Raw genomic sequence first — 16,523 nt, forward strand, 5'->3', positions numbered from 1 at the left:
CTCTGGCATTTACCAAGTATCATGTACATCAATGTGCAACCAAGTTCAACCTTCTCATTCTTTTTTGGATCGTGTTTAATTGCTGACAGGGTGCTGGCTTAGTGGTTTCCTTTGACATAATTTACATAGAAATGAAGTTTGGGACTCTTTTGATGGGAGGGAATGGGGAAAGAGAGTGACAGCAAGCAGAGAGACTCAGGCTTAGCATGATTTTTCTTGTCAATTTTACTTTGGAAAGGACTTGTTGCTTTCATGTAAATTATAGCCAAGTTGGGCAGGGAAGAAGCAGCTCAGATGGGTAAGTGATTTGCTCCCTGGTAAAGATATCCTTATTGAAGGAAAGTATGATAGAATCCCAAAGTTTGACTCCAGCAAAAAAGCTGGTGAGTTTCAGAGAAAAGGAAAAAAAAAAAAAGGGCGGGGGGAAGTCTGGTGATGACACGGAGGTTGAATAGTAAATTCTGTGACCTCGTACTTTTTTCCTGGGTATCTTTTATCTAGAATCTCTCCAAGCTTTACAAACATTCCTTAATTAAGCCTCCAACCTTCCCAGGGGAATCAAGCTCTTCAGGTTATTGGATCTGATTTCAGTTCCCTTCCCACAGACTGAAAGTCTTCATTACCGTCTTTCTTCCAAGGGTTGATGAAATATACAAGTCTTTCTAATTTGACAGGCGTTCTAGTCAAGATCCATTGCAAACCTTTCGGAATGTCAACCCCCGGCCTCCCCCTCCCACCGCCACATCGCCCTCTCTTTTCCCCCTTTCTTCCTCCCCTCAATCCCGCTCTACCTTGCCTTTTGTTCTATTTTTGCAGGTCATTTATCTCCAGGCTCTGAGATCTGCGTGGGGGAGCTGTTGCAGCAGCCCAAGGGTGAGCTGCGCTGCCTGGGGGAGGTTTGCGTTTGCTGACGGGATCTCAAGCCCACTGCTTTGCCCCAGATGAGCTAGAGGTGTGATGGGTGGCAGGCAGATCTTGTGTCCCCGCTCGCAGCTGGGAGTGAGATGTCGCCGTGCTTCCCGAGGAACCCAGCATGTTTTAGCAGAGCAGGCAAAGGGACGGGCTCGGGGGGCTAGTTGAGAAATTTGCTATCATCATAAAGCAAATGGACAGGGATTCGGGTCTTGAGATAACTCCTAGGAGCCAGGAATGGTCCACATATTGTCTATATGTGTGTCTCACAATCACCCAGATCTGGGTTCAAATCCCAGGTCTCACCGCTCATTTGCTGTGTGATTTGGGGCCAGTAGCCGAGTGTTCATATCCTCATCTGCACAGTACAGGTAATAGTATTCACCTCCGAAGGTTATTGTGAGACTCCCACGGGATACTGTAATTTGCCTGGCATTCAGTAGGTACTCAATAAATGTTAGAGTACCTGCTCAAGTTCTCACTGTCCAAAGGGGTCCAAAGTTGGACCCCTTCCCCCTCAGTCTTCATCACCCCCACACCATCGAGCCGTGCCCTACGTCCCGGAAATACACCTGGTATTTCAGTTTGTGGGGCTGGCACTCCCCGCCCCCCCCCCCCGCCCATCCTGTCCTCTCCACACCAAGAGAAGACTGTTTCTTCATCTATTGCCTCGGGATCAGGAAGTCTTTTCCTGATCGATCCTCCCTAGCCACCCTCCCGCTGCCTACCTCCTTGGGCCATTCTTGCACAATTGTTGTATTTATTAGCTGTCTTCATCATTCTAAGCGGGATCAATAGTTGGTGGTTTGATTTCAACGTGTGTCTGAGAAAGTGCAGTCGTCTAGCTGATTTCTCTCACCGTTTTCGCTCATCTCAGCCCATAAATGTTGGTTACTCTCACTGTGTCGGACAAAGGGCTAAAACGATTTCACTGAGACAGGGCTGGCCATTGTGGAGGGCAGTAAATATTTCTGGAGACACTCAGTAAGCCCAGGATCAGGCCCTAGAGATGGAGCGGGGTCCTGGGTCCTTTGATGTTGGGCCTCATTAATCCCTCCCTCCCAGCCCAGGTCCAGATTGATGCTTCTGGCAGGAGGGTAAATGCCCCAGATCCACAAGGCACAGCCTGTGGCTTCTCCCTGAGGACATCCAGCTGTCCTCCTGGCCGGAGTGGGAGGCTCCAGGCCCGTTCACCGTATTTGTCCGCCGTCATGCTGTCATTTGGCTCTTTGACCTGTTACCGGACAGTTAGTTTAAGCTGAGAAGGATTTAGTGAGCAGTTATTATGTGGTAGGCTCGCTGGTCCACCGGCAGGAAGAGGAATTGGTGTTTGTGATTACACAGTAGGTCAATGCGCTGAATCCAAGGCTACTTCCTGCCCTGCCTTCCCCGGCCCTGGTTCTGTTCCCTCCCCCGCTCCTCTGTTCCTCCTGTACCTTCTCCCTCTGGTCCCACCCCACCACCTCTCCCTCTCTGTTCTCCACCATCTCTCTGCTTCTCTGGTGTCTGTATCTCTTTCTCTGTGCTCAAGAGTCTCTGCTACTCTTTGGCACATGGGCCTTTCTCTGTCTCTGTCTCTCTTTCTGCATCTCTGTCCCTCTCTCTCCGACCCATCCTCCCTTGCCTTTCTCCCTATCCCTTAACTGCGTCGAATAACAAAGGGCGGTGGTTTCATGTGACTCCTGCTCTTAAAAAGCAGTCTTTTTATAAAACAAAGTGAATAACCCCCCATGACCACGGAGTGCGGGGGGGGGGGGGGGGGGGCCTGTTTCGCTCTGGTCCTCCAACAGCAAATGGCCCAGAAGAGAGGGCCGGCCCCGTGTGTGGGCCCCCATCCCACACGTTCTGTGCTTTGTTTGATTCTTGCCAGACTACACGGTGGGTTCACTGTCCATCCAGGATCCGAGCCCCCCATCCTCCCAGGTGATAATCCATTCCTTGTTAATGACCCTAAAGGCCTCACAGGAACATCATCCCCCACTTTTCAGGATCTTCCTTTGCCAGCCCCTGAAGACCCTCAAAGGTGAACTTTATATGTTTTCCGGTGGTGGTGGTGGGAGGTGTAAAACTCCAGAAACAGTCTCATCTCCAGGAACATGAGAGTTTGGCGGGGGGACATTTAACGTGACCCCACGCCTTAGGGACGGTTTGTGGGTGGAGCTGCAGACTGACTTTCAAGCCTGCTTGTTATGTCCTTGCCTCTCGGCCTTGACCTGGTGATCTTGCCTCTCTGGGCCTCTCTTTCCCCATCTGGAAAACGAGGCTCATCGCACCAGCCTCCTGGATTCTCCTGAGGGCGAACGTGCAGTAATGGAGCTGAAAGCGAGTTTGGCCCTGTAGCGGGGCCTTACGCAGGGATGCTACAGACTCAGAGAGCCCAGCTCAGCCATGCCTGCCCTTGGTCCCTTGGTCCTCACCCTTCCCGCCTGAGCCTGTGGCAGTAGCAGCTGCCCCAGTAGTGGCCACTGGAGGCCACGGGCTTGGCACGCCCCTCGGCCGCCGTGGGGCAGATGGTTGGAAACGCCATCTCCTCAGTGCGAGTTACCGCCTGGGTGTGGGAGGCCCCAGCTTGGTCTCCACTTCTCTCCTGACTCATGATGTGACCTTAAACAAGTGACTTCATTCCTACCTTTTCCCGTTTCCTCTGCTATCAAATAGGGATAATCATATGCGATAAAGTGCTGGGAGAGATAATTGCAATGTTAAATCAAGCCATTATTATTCCATGCTGGCTTTTTAATCCTCTGAGCCCTCTGACTACAATATAGAAATATCATTGAGAAGAGACGAGAGGGCAGGCAGGCAGTCCCTTCCCTCTCCAGGAACTCTGGGGCCTGGGTGGGAGAGGGGACTTCTGTGTCGCTGGGGCAGCCCTGGCGCAGGGCAGGGGGTGATGCAGCCCCTTCACGGACGAGAAGCGAGAAGCTGAGGCTCGGGGACGGGAGCGACTCCCCTCCGATTTTTCCCAAGAAAGTCAGCTTCAAAACGATGAGACTAATCTGAATTAGAAAAATAGTGATAAGATTAAATGAAAGCAGGGGTCGGCAAACTTGGTCCGTGAAAGACCAGCTAGTCGATATTTTGGGGCACCTGGGCTTCCAGTCCCCGCAGATGGGATGGGGATGGGTGTTGGAGGCGATCTCAGGGTTCTCCAGAGAAACAGAAACAATAGGATGTGTGCGTATGCGAGAATGAGATTGAGTAGGAGTTGGATCACCTGATTATGGAGGCTGGCGGGTCCAAAATTTCCTTGCCTGTTAGGGGAGAATCACCCCTCCTCCTCCTGCTTCCCTCCCTGGTCTGTCACAAAGCCCACGAGGCAGTGGCTGAGGAGGCCTTCAGAGACCTGCAAGTCAAGAGGGTTTTTCTTTGGGAGGGGCTGTGGGGAGGCCCCCTGGCCCACCCAGTCCGTGAAGGGGGCCCCTCCTTCTGCGGGGGTGCAGTGCATGCTCTCCACTGGGGTCTGTGCACCTGACGCTGCCCCTCTGCCCCCCAAGTGGGCTTGCTTCCACTTCTCAGCCCGTGAGCACCCAAGTGCCATGTCTTCTCAGCTCTTTCTGGATCAGAGTTGACGAGCAGGCAGGGCTATCTCTGATGTATGACTTCAAGCAAATCCCCCAAGCAAAGGTGAAAGGACCCATCTGGCGTGGCACAATAATTGTTTATCCTACAATGGGAAGGAAATAGGATTGCTTGGGGAAAATTTCAGGGCTGATGTGTCATTATTAGAATCACCTTTTAACCCAGAGAGATCTGGTCAGAAGCCTGACTCCCATTTATTTACAAGCCAAGCGAACTGGGGCAAGCGACTTCACCTTCCCCAGCCTCAGTCTTCTCCTCTGTGCAAAGGGTATAAAGACATCCGCCCCTGGGTTGTGGTGAGGAATTAGAGTCATGTGTGTAAAGTGGGAACGCACAACCTGGCACCTAGTAGGCTCTTGAGCTGTGGTGGCTGTTGGACTGATGTGACTGTGCATACGGAGCACGCAGTCCCACCAGGCACACAGTAGGCCTTCTGCATGTGGCCGTTCATTCATTCAACACCTTGTTTTTTGGAGTTTCGACTGTGTTCCAGGCCTTTGTTATCACTCCTTTTTGCCTTCTTCTTTTCACACCTCCTATAGCCTAAGAGTTGAATGGAGCCTTCATACTCCACTATTTAAAGCACCTACTATGTGCCAGGTACCTTGCCAGGTGCCCTGTGCATGATCTCTTACTTAATTCCTACACTCACCCCCTGATGTACTATTATTAGCCCTATTATGTGGCCAAGGAGGCGGAGACACAGCAAAGTTAGGTAGATTTCCCAGACTGGGGCTAAGGGGTGGGTCAGGATTTGAATCCGCATAACTAAGCACTTGGTGACCCTGCTTCTGGGTCAGGAAGGAATTGGAGGCACCCCTCTCCTTTCTGACCTCACGCTGCTTCTCCAAGTTGTTGGAGTAGGGCAGTGCAGGGGCCGCAGAGTCAAGTGTCTCTCAGATGCTCAGCAGCAGACTCACTGGGTGGGGACAGTGGTGACCAGGCTGCACATGTCCCTTGGGTGACTGTTGCCATATTACAATGCAGGCCCGATGTCTCCAGAACTTCTGATTTTTTTTAAAGATAAGCTGCAAATTAAGATTTTGAAATGTAAAAATGTCCCAATTTAAAAATGGTGGCAACAGAATTAAAAAAAAATCCCTCTGCAAGTTAGGCAGCCAGTCTGCAGCATCTGGACATTTGCCTTGTGCAGGGAGAGGGCTGCAGGCTGGGGAGGAGGAAGCCAGAGGCCTCAGCCCTGCCTGACCCTGCCTGACCCCTATCACTGCCCTAATCCTCCCTGGGCAGCCCTCGGCTCCCTCCCCATGCCATTAACCTCCCTCCCCAGTTCTTCCTGGGAAACCCACTGAGGCCCAGGGAGCCAAGGCTGTGACAGCGGGGCGTGGGGTGTCTTTGGGGGGGGGATGGAGTGAGAGGGGCTTTGCTGGAAGACAGGGACTCAGCCCTTCCCAGGGCCAAGGAACCACAGCTCTGGTCACGCCTTGAATAAGTCAGGGAAAGAATCAAAGCCTCAGAATAAAAACCCTAATATTCATCATGTGACCTGGTTCCTTCTCTGCCTTTCCCCACCTCCCTCATCCCTCCTGGCTCCCTTCCCCTTCCTGTCTGCCCCTCTTTTACCTCCTCTTCCTGCCCCTCCCCTGGCTCCCTGGTTTCCAAAACATTAGCTGAATTCCCTTTAGCAGTGTTGGTTTTAGACAACTGCAGTCCCCATGAGGTTTCTCTGGGGGCATGGAGCTGTGATCCAGAAAAATTCAAACTAGGCTTCCCAGACATCCAGGGGTGGTCTGTGTATTCACTCAACAAACCTGGGTGGAGCTCTTGTTTGCACTGGAGCCCTGTGTGCTGTGCTGGGCTCACCGTTCATGCATCCATTCATTCATCAATCCTCAGATGGCCTTAGTCTTCCCATAGCATTAGAGTGAAATGCAGATTCCTCACTATCTGCCCACAGCTCATCTCTCTGCTTTTCTAGCCCAGTCTCCTGCCTTATGCGCCCGTATCCACCCAGGCCTCTTTGTTATCCTCACATGCACCACACACCCTCACCATAGTGACTTTCACTTGTGGAGATGAAGTCCCCCCCTGGTCAGGGAACTCAGAAAACAAGAGGTAGTTATGTGATAGAGCCAGCCTAGGTGACTATGGGAGCTCTGAGGAGGGGTCTAATCCAGGCAGACTTCCTGGAGGAGGCAACTGAGGCTGAGTTTTGAAGAACAAGTCAGAGTTAGCCAGGTCAGCGGGAGATGTGAGTGGATGGGTGGGGTGACAAAGGTGTTCCAGGCAGAGGGAAACCCTTGGGTAAAGTTTGGAAGATGGGGCGCATGGGGCATTCATGTTGGAATTGCAGGTGGTGTGGTCAGGCCCACATCAGACAAAGCTCACAGCCAGGCTGGGTGCTGTGCATTTGCTGGGATCCCTTAGACAGATGACATAAGCTCTGTGCTTCCATTTCCTCACCTATAAAATGGAAAGTATATTAGTCCCAGTTTTATGGGGTTGTTAGGAGGCAGATGGGTTAAGACACAGATGGGTCTCAGCAGGGCCTGGAATGCAGTGAGCACTAGTCAGCGTCGGCTCCGCTTGGTGGGAAAGCCCGTGAGCATCTGGGGAAGGGGCAAGCTTACTCTCAAGGGCAGTGGAGAGCTGGGATGCAGGGCAGGGGTGCAGTCAGACTGGGAAGATTGGAGGCTGCTCTGGAGCCAGGAGGAGGCTGTCTAGGAGGGAAGGAGGGAGGAAGGGAGAAGCTGGAGCCTGGGGGTGGGGGTGGGAGGGGGAAAGGGGGAGCCTGGCCAGTACCCGGTGGTTAAGAAGGTGGGCTCGAGGCAGACCCCCAGGACGCAAATCCCAGCTTTAGCTGCTTACTCGCTCTAGAATCTTGGCAAGCATCTTAACTCAGTTTCCCGATCTGTAAAGTGGGCATGACAATAGTACCCACCCCAGAGAGTCATGATGAGTAGAAATGAGTTCATTCGTGAGAATCGCTCAGAACGTCACGAGTACTTAACATCCATCTGATCAGCTAGGATTATTATTAAATATAAAGTTAGTAGATGAAAGGAAAGGCTGCTGACGTTATTTTTGCCTGGGACAAAAGGGATCTCAAATCAGGCCTCCTACCTTGGCAGCCGCGCTGTGTGGGAAGCCTGGGGGCCAGGAGATGTGTGGTGTAGGCTCCTCCCCGGCAGGTAAATCACTGCCGATCTCCCAAGGGGCCAGCCCCGACATCGCCATCGCTGATAAAGGAGAAAACAGGAGCTCCCTGCTTTGTGTCTGCATGTAAGACGTACAGCTCACTCTCCCGGAGCCCAAAGCCGCTCAGCAGCTGGTAGAGCATGAGAGAATGTCCAGGGCAGGCAAGAGAGGTGGGATGGACCCACGTCCGCTTTTCTGGGTTTTCTTCTCTGAGCCTCCCTTCTTCGGGGAGCAGAACTTGCCCAGCCTCGAGAGAGGCCCGGGTTCTCTCCTTCAGTCGCTGTGTGACCTCAGGAGATCTGCCAAGCCTCTCTGAGCACCAGTGTTCTCATCTATAAAGTGGGGATGGTGATACCCACCTCCCACAGTTGGTGGGTGGATTGAGGACAATATACAAGTCGAAGGCCCTGGACATTGGGTCCTCTGGGTCTCACAGAGGGTTCAGCTGGTAATGAATCAACGTTGCTCTGGAAATTGTAATCATTAAGGGCACGAGTGTGGGGAGTCAAGCAGAACAGCCTTGCACCCCAGCTTGGGCGATTCACTGAACCAGAAGTGCCCACCTCACTGGGGAGGAGTAGATGGGATGATGGGCCTAGGGGCTCAGTTCAAGGCCTGGAGCACAGTAGGGCTCCGTAAATGCTGGCTGGGATCTTACTAGGTGTACTGGGGGGGGGGGGACTGTGTGCCCTGAGGGGGGAGACCCGTCTCTGGGCTACAACGTGGGGCTCTGGGGCCATGGGAGGTATCTGCTAAATCCCCTGAGCAAACAGGGCTGCAAAGGCAGGCACAGGAGACTTGGAGCAGGGAAGGAGGACAGCATCCCTGTGAGCAGTGTGACAGGCGTCCGGCTGCAAAGACGAGGCTGGGAAGAGCCTGGAGCCTCCCGCCCTGCACGGGTGTCTCAGGGGAACTCCCCATTTCCAGCTGGGAGAACGGTCCTGTGCCCCCTTTTGAATGGCACTGAGTCTTGATATTTGGTTTATAAGGAGTTAATTATGAGAGGAAGAGCTTCTAACAGACTATTTGTGAAGCATGAACTCCCGTACCTAGCATTTACTGCATGCACCTGCTATGGGTGGGTCAGGGACACAGCCCATGACAGCTAGCGCCTGTGTCCTGAAGGAGCTAACACTCCAGTGGGGGCGACGATGCTCGCCAAGAACAATAACAAACAGACACTGAATCCATAGGATCCTATGAGGTGGTGAGCTCTCTGGTGCCAACAAAGCAGAGTGACGGGAGAAGGACCAGGAAGCGGCATTAAATGCAGGGGGCAGCAGATGGCTCCCTGGCAATTTGACTTTGCATTTACCTAATTACAAGAAGGAGCAAGCCCTGTGAAGATCTGGGCTAAGAGTACTGCAGGGCGGGGGATGGAAAGTGCAAAGACCCTGGGGTAGGAGCAAGCTTGGTAGGTTTGAGGAACATAGAGATGAAAACAAGACACAGCTCCTGTCTTCATGGAGCCAAAGCCTGAAGACTCAGATATTTACCAAATAGTGGAATATTTTGATGGAGGAGGCACAAGTTTCAGGGTGAATGCAAAGGAGGAGCATCCTATCTAGCCTCGGAGATCAGGGAAAGCTGCCTGGAGGAAGTGATATCAAATGTAGGGCCTAAATTAGCAGGTAACAGAAGAGGAGAGGAAGGGTTTTCCAGCAGATGGAACAGCATAAGCCAAGTCCCAGAGATGGGACAGGGCCTGATACACTTATTAGGGAATTGCAAGTAGCCGGATATGGTTGGGACCAAGTGTTAGGGTGTAGGGATGAGACTGAAGGTGTTCCTGTCATTTAGAAAAGGGGCCAGGCCTCACCCAACCTAACAGATCCGACCGCAGAATTGCCATGCTGAGCAGGGCGTTTTAGGGTGTGCAGGAGGGTTCCAAGGAGGAACTGGAGGCAGGGAGGCCAGCTCGGAGAAGGTAGAACGATGGCCACGGCAAGTAGAATGCTTGGGTGAAAAAGGCAAATTCCAGAGAACTTACAAGGCAGAAAGGACTGGCCTGGGGACAAGCTGAGGCCTGGGGACAAAGGCAGGTGATTGGGGCCTCAAAGAATCCAGGAAAGCAGATGCTGAGGGTCTTCTGGCTTGGGGGATGGGCAAAGTGGGTTTTGAAGGCTGACGGACCCAGGTCAAGTCCTGGCTTGTCCACTGCCTAGCTGTGCGGGCAATCACTTGCCCTCTTTGATCCTCAACTTCCCCACCTGTCTGATGAAAATAGCAGAGCCCACCTCCAGAGCTATTACACAGATGAATGTGAACTCGGGGAAAAGTTGCTGGCACGTGGCAGGTACTCAGCACGTCAATTCCCTTCCTTGACCCCTGGCCTTGGGCACCCACTGAGCCTCCTGGGGTCTCTATTTTCCTGACTGTGAAATGGGAATGAGAACATTGGCCTTGCAGTATTTCCGCAGGGGTTGGCGAGATGGCCCAGGACACTGACACAGAGTAGGCGCTCACAGATTCATTCTCTTCTCTTTCTCCCTCCCCATTGGGAAAAGCAGAGACAGCATGGCCTGGCAGGGGCTGGTGCTGGCCGCCTACCTCCTCGTGCTCCCCTCCGCCATGGCGGACTGCCTGACCCGGTGCTCCTTGTGTGCTGTGAAGACCCAGGACGGGCCCAAGCCTGTCGACCCTCTGGTAGGTTTCAGGATGCCCAGGTCCTGGGCCTGTGTGTGGGAGGGGCCATCTGTGCGGAGTCTGGGCCACTGTGTGTCTGTCCTGTAGACTCATCATACCTGTGCCAGACAGATCCTGCCCTGGGGTCAGCCGGCACAGGTTCCCACCTCCATCCCCACCTCGGACCTCATCACCACCGGCTCGGCTCGCTCCATTCTGGGAAGGACACTCAGGTCTCCAGGGACCCTGATGCCTGGCAACAAGGAGGGTCATTAAGGAGGCAGTGCTGGCTTTGGGAGTGGACAGCCTTTTGGTAACTTTCCAGGGCTTCTTTCCACCAGGCTGCTGGGCGACTCCCAGTCTAGTTATTCCCATGGAAGGAGCTCTTTCCACCACCACTAAATGCCAGGAGCTGGTGGACAGGATCCAAGCCTTGACCCTTCTCCTGGATCTTAGCATCTCTTGGCCTGGCCTTGTTGGCTTTGCTTTGAATCAAACTGTCACTGTCTCTCACTTGATGGCAGACAGGTGAGAGTAAAGGTCCCAAGGGTGTGGCGGACAGAGCAATGCCACTTTCTCACTCCGAGACCCTGGAACCCCGCATCTTCAGTTTCCACATCTGCAAAATGGGCGTGATTCTATGAGATAACAATGCAAAGTCCTCAACACATGGTTCTAGCTGCTCTTCAGAGAGAGGCACATGATCACAGGGTAGCACAGAGGTTAAGCAAGAGGGCTTGTGACATTAACCTGCCTGGGTCCAAGTTCCAGAATTGTCCAGTGTTGTCACTGCTATCCTCATGACCATCATCATGTTCACATTCGAATTCCCCCAGCACCCCTATGAAGGAGATACTTTTGTTCCCCGGGTTTGATGAGCCCTCAGACCACTTACATGTGTTCTCTCCACCAGCCTGCCTAGCTTCCGTGTCTCTCTATCACATGGCAAGAACATCCCTCACACCTGGGAAAGGTGGGGAGAACTAAATACTCCCTCTGGAGTCAGGAGCTCAGAGGATGAGTGAGCACACCACAGAGCACTCCGGGAAGATCTTACCTAGGATGCTGGCATTGCGTTTTTTAGCCGCGTTTCCCTGGGAAAGTTGTTCCACCTCTCCACGTCTCTTTCCTCCTCTTACACACAGGCACACAATCCCCTACCTACATGCACCCCTGGGAGCATTGAAGTGGGGAGCCTGGGGCTTAGTAATGGCAGCTGCTTTTGATTTTCTGACATGGGACCAGGGACTCTCTGGGGCGGGGGAGTGCATGGCGCTTGATGGTCTGACGGAGGTGACGTTACCACTCTGGTCTTTGGGGGGTTTTGCAGATTTGTTCCCTGCAATGCCAGTCCACTCTGCTACCGGCTGAGGAGTGGGAGACATGCCAAGGCCTTCTGTCCTTTTTCACCCCCTTCACCTTCGGGCTCAATGGCAAAGAAGACTTGGAGACCAAGGCCGCTTTGGAGGAGTCCTATAGTGAGCTGGCCAAGCGCTCTGGGCCCTTCCCGAAGGAGCTTGAGAAAAACAGATTTCTCCTCAGCACCCCGACAGAGGAGAATGCCCTGAGCAGGAGCCTGGCGGAGAAGCTCCGGGGTTTCTCTGGCAGGTTGGGTGAGGGAGGGGAGTCTGAGCTGATGCGGGACACCCAGCTGAATGATGATACCTTGGAGGCTGGGGCATTGGATTCCAATGAGGAGGACATCAAGGAGCAGGTCAAACGCTATGGGGGCTTCTTGCGCAAATACCCCAAGAGAAGCTCAGAGGTGGCTGGGGAAGGGGACGGGGACGGAGGTAGGGTGGGCCATGAGGACCTGTACAAACGCTACGGCGGCTTCTTGAGGCGCATCCGTCCCAAGCTCAAATGGGACAACCAGAAGCGCTATGGAGGTTTTCTCCGGCGCCAGTTCAAGGTGGTGACTCGGTCTCAGGAAGACCCCAATGCCTACTCTGGAGAGCTTCTTGATGGGTAAACCCCTCCCCATCGTGGAGTTGAGTCAGGAGCTCCCCCTGACACCCTTCCAGATTGGAGTGCCCTCATCCATCCTACCTTACATCCCCTGTACCCATGCTTAGTTCAGCTTGGTCTGCAAAACATCCAAACCCAGCCTGCCTCTTTTCTGCCTGGGGTGCAGTGTTTGTCTGGAGTCAGCAAGGAGGAAGGATGGAGGTTCCCCTCTCCAGTAGACTCAGTGCTTGGTCCCAACTCTAGAACATTGAAACTACTGCCAACAGCAGCTTTTGCTATTAATCCCCCCCCATTAATGTGACTCCCCAGTTCCAGGAATCCAGACTGACTTGTTCTTCATCCCTCTAGATAAATAGCAAAACAAGATAAAGAAACAAATAGAAATCCTAACACTTTATCCCAAACCTTAAAGGATCTCCTTGTGCTCCTCACTTTGGAGACCATGCTTTAGGTAAAACGCTCAAATGCAGCATTTTATTGGAGCAGGAAGTCCTACACTAGAGAGTTCAGTCCTCCAGTGGGCATGTGTTCAGTTGTGTTCTCTGTGTTCTCATCGTTTAGAAACACACCTCTCGAGGAACCCAGTTCCTGGACTCCAGTTCATGTTGGTACCTTGGATAGCACCCAACCCCTTGCGTGAGAGGAAGGGCGTGAAAACTGCTTCCAAAAGGGTAATGAGAGCAGTTCTCCCACTGAATACTGAAATGATCAGGAAGGGAGCAAGACAAACCAATTTGCTCTGTGCAGCAAACTCAAAATGTGGACCAGTTCCCTCAGCCCTCATTAAACTAATTAATCAGATCGGCAGCACACTCCTACCCCAGGATGAACTGAAGCTGAGTCAAGTTGATGAGGTTAAGCACAACCATGTTCTTGAGCAGCTGAATTGGCCGCCAAGAGTCTTAGCCATCTGGCCAAACATATGCATTGGGCATTGGGTAAGGGAATCCAGAAGCAACAGCTAGAAAGACAAAAAGGCCTTCTTCAACCCCTGTGATGATTCTTTCCTCTTGATTTCTCAGAATAAAACCAGAAAGAGGCATGAAGTGATTAAGTGCTTGATGTCAAATGAATTCTCTTGATTCAAATAACCCAGAATCAGAGGCAGAGACCTCCCAATGTCTTGGTTTCAATCAAAGTCTTCTCTCTCTGTTGCTCTTGCTCGCTCATCCCCGGGCACTATGGTTTGGTTTGTGGGTCCAGGAGGCTGGGCTGGATAGGAGAGGAAAGGGTCTTGAGTTCAGTTAATTTGTATAAGATGCTACTGAGCATAATTCTTCATGCGCAACTCCCGGGTCCCTCATGATGTTCTGAAATGTATGGATTGCTGTAGGGTTAACTTCGTGTGCTTTTAAAAAATCCCACTTATGCAATTTACCCAGAATTTGCTTATTCCTTAGCAGGCCTATGTTATTTCCTACTCCTCCAGTGCAATAAATAAAAGAAAGATGGTGATGACTCGGGGTGTGTATGTGTGCGCCTCAGTCTCCAGAGTGTGGAAAGACCATTTGCAGAAAAGAGTGCTGGGGAATGAAAAATATACACACAGACACACACACACAGACCCCCCCCACACACACACACATATTCATATCAGAAAACTAAGTGTAGGATAACAGAAAGAGCACAGACTTGAGAACATCTTCACCCTAAATTTGAGATCTGTGTGATGTTGAGTAAGTTATTTGCCTTTCTGAGCCTTAGTTTCCTCTCCTGTAAGAGAAAGAACCCCTGACTCCCAGGGACTGTCTCCTATGCTGGGTTACTAAGGCAAGAGGGACAACTGTTCCTTGACAAAGGTGAAGAACTCTCTAGAGAGTGGGTGGCATAATGTCCTTTACTGAAATGACACGCTTTATTAAATGGCATCGAGGAGATATCTTTACATAGGGCTGGTGTGGAAGAGTCTCAGTAGCTCCAGACCTCGTGGGTCCCATTTGGCCACTGGTTTTCTGAGTGACTTTATAGAAAACACAGGGCCAGGGAGTTCGGTCTCCTTCCTTCTTTCCTTCCTTCAAGAAAGAATTCATTGAAAGCCTACTGTGTGGTAGGTCTTTTTCTAGGTGCTGGAGATACAGGAGAATAAAATGGATAAGGTCTCAGCTCTTATGGAACTTACAGTCTATGGGTGGGCAGACAAGTAAACAAAAATATAAATCTAAAATTAAAAATTAAATTCAAAAAATAAATAAAATGTAATGAATTTAAAATTAAATATTAATGAAATTTAAAATAGTAGTAATTATTGTGAAGGGAACAACTGGGATTTAGAAATAATGGATAATAGGGGTAGGGGAGGAATATCCCCAGGGTGTTCAGGAAATCTTTCTTGAGGAATATTCTGTTCTTGCTGTTCATAGGATCATCAAGTAGGAAGGAACCTAAGGTTGGGATTATCTCCTCCAACTACCTACCCTGTGCCAAAATTGACACACTGACAATAAATTTTTAACTTGGATTTCACAACATATTGCTACTCCTTAATAATTCAGTGTGGGGAAGTTCTATCTTTATGTTGGGTTGAAATTAAGGTTTCTTGTCACTTTGATACTTTGGGTCCTGATTTTGCTGTCTACCAGCCCAGGAACCTTTTCAGAATTTTCTGTTGCTTGCAAACAAATGGCTCCTAACTATCTCAAATAAGTTAAATGAACAACAAAAAAAAAAAAAAAAAAGAAAGAAAAGAAAAGAAAAACCTAAACCCAGAACCAAAACCAAAAACAACTAAGTAATTTGTTGGCTCACATAAATGAATATAGGATATTTACTTCAGGTACAGCTTGATCAAGGGCCTCAAAAAGAACACCAACACTTCTCTATCACTAAGACTTTTTCTCCTCTGTGTTGGATTCATTCTCAGACTCCACATGCTTTTCAGATGTTGACAACAGCTCCAGGCTATACCATGCAGGTTCAGGTCTAGCATGCTATTTTCACAGGAAATCCCCGTCAGAGTTCACTGTACCTCATTAGCTCTGATTGGGTCATTTGTCCAGTCCTGAGCTCATGCCAGTCATTATGGACAGGTTAATGTGATGCTCTGATTCTCAGGACTAAACCACATGGGCAGCCAGGGATCGATTCAATCCAACTCAAAGACCATGAGAGACGATAGACGCTGAAAAACAAACTGAGGGTTCTAGAGGGGAGGGGGGGTGGGGGGATGGGTTAGCCTGGTGATGGGTATTAAAGAGGTCACGTTCTGCATGGAGCATGGGGTGTTATACGCAAATAATGAATCATGGAACATTACATCAAAAACTAATGATGTAATGTATGGTGATTAACATAATATAATAATAAAAAAACCACAAAACAATCCAACTCAAAGTAGTTGGACTAGAAGTGGGGAAGGGGAAGTTTTTCTGAGGACAATTGGAGCATGGTTCCCGGTAGGAGAAAGAATAAATGCCAACCCACCAAATAATAGATTGTCAACCCCCCCCCCCCCCGCCACCCCAGTGAGTGAAAGTAGCTGGGTGGGACCTGGGGCAAACTGGAGAGTGTATGTCATGGGGAATATGGGCTCAGGGTAGCCAGATTTGATCTTTAAGAGACCACGGAAATCTGACTTTGCTTTTTTTCCATATAAGTAATTTTTTTAAAGAAGTGTTGAGTAGGACAAACAATAGCATCTTTGGAATGAGACACATCACTTTCTTACCACTGTTCTGTGACCTCTCTAAATTTTTTTTTTTAAATAAGAAACACTTCTTTTTTGGGTTTTTACATTCTCCCCATATGCCATGGATTCCAGAATACTATTGCTCTCTACTCCCTTTTCTGGACCCATTTCACTTGGTCAATGAGGCATGGCCATGGACGGTGAAAAGAACCTGGCTAGGGGTCACAGAGAGCTAGGCAGAGATCCCACTTTCCTGGGTGGCTCTGGGCGAGCCACTGCACTTCACTGAGCCTTGGTTGTGTGTGTGTGTGTGTGTATGTGTGTGTTTAAGATTTATTTGTTTATTTTAGAGAGAGAGTGCGTGCGCGCGAGTGCGGGGAGGGGCAGAGGGAGAGATAGAAGGGAAGCAGACTCCCCCACTGAGCGCAGAGGGAGATGCTGACCTGGGTGGAAACCAAGAGTCAGATGCTTAACAAACTGAGCCACCCAGGCGCCCCTGAGCCTCAGTTTTCAATCTGTCGATTGGGGAGGAAAACTCTGACTTCCCTCGCCGGAGGTGAGGGTTTGGTAATGGGGAGTCTCAGATACTTCTGGCACACAAGAGGTTTATGACACGAGGTGCTGCCCCATCTTGAAGGGTGATGCCTCTGATGAC

General features: G+C 50.7%; 1 protein-coding gene across 6 annotated transcripts in view; it reads left to right on the plus strand.

Annotated features, from left to right (window-relative positions):
- Window positions 1-13,695, plus strand: part of PDYN (prodynorphin) — an 18,882-nt gene extending 5,187 nt beyond the window's left edge. For 2 of the 6 annotated variants that reach the window (XM_027624243.1, XM_027624238.1), the window contains 2 exons: window positions 10,158-10,296; window positions 11,606-13,695. In XM_027624243.1, the coding sequence (XP_027480044.1) occupies window positions 10,168-10,296; window positions 11,606-12,247 (771 nt within the window). In that variant the 5' untranslated portion in view covers window positions 10,158-10,167 and the 3' untranslated portion in view covers window positions 12,248-13,695. Of the gene's footprint in view, window positions 1-816; window positions 874-10,157; window positions 10,297-11,605 lie in introns of all 6 variants that reach the window. The other 4 variants (XM_027624240.2, XM_035728727.1, XM_027624241.1 and 1 more) reach the window with 3 other exon arrangements.
- The last annotated feature ends 2,828 nt before the right edge of the window (window positions 13,696-16,523 follow it).

The sequence above is a fragment of the Zalophus californianus genome, chromosome 8 (genome assembly GCF_009762305.2).
Source record: "Zalophus californianus isolate mZalCal1 chromosome 8, mZalCal1.pri.v2, whole genome shotgun sequence".
In the NCBI taxonomy this organism is placed as follows: Eukaryota; Metazoa; Chordata; class Mammalia; order Carnivora; family Otariidae; genus Zalophus; species Zalophus californianus.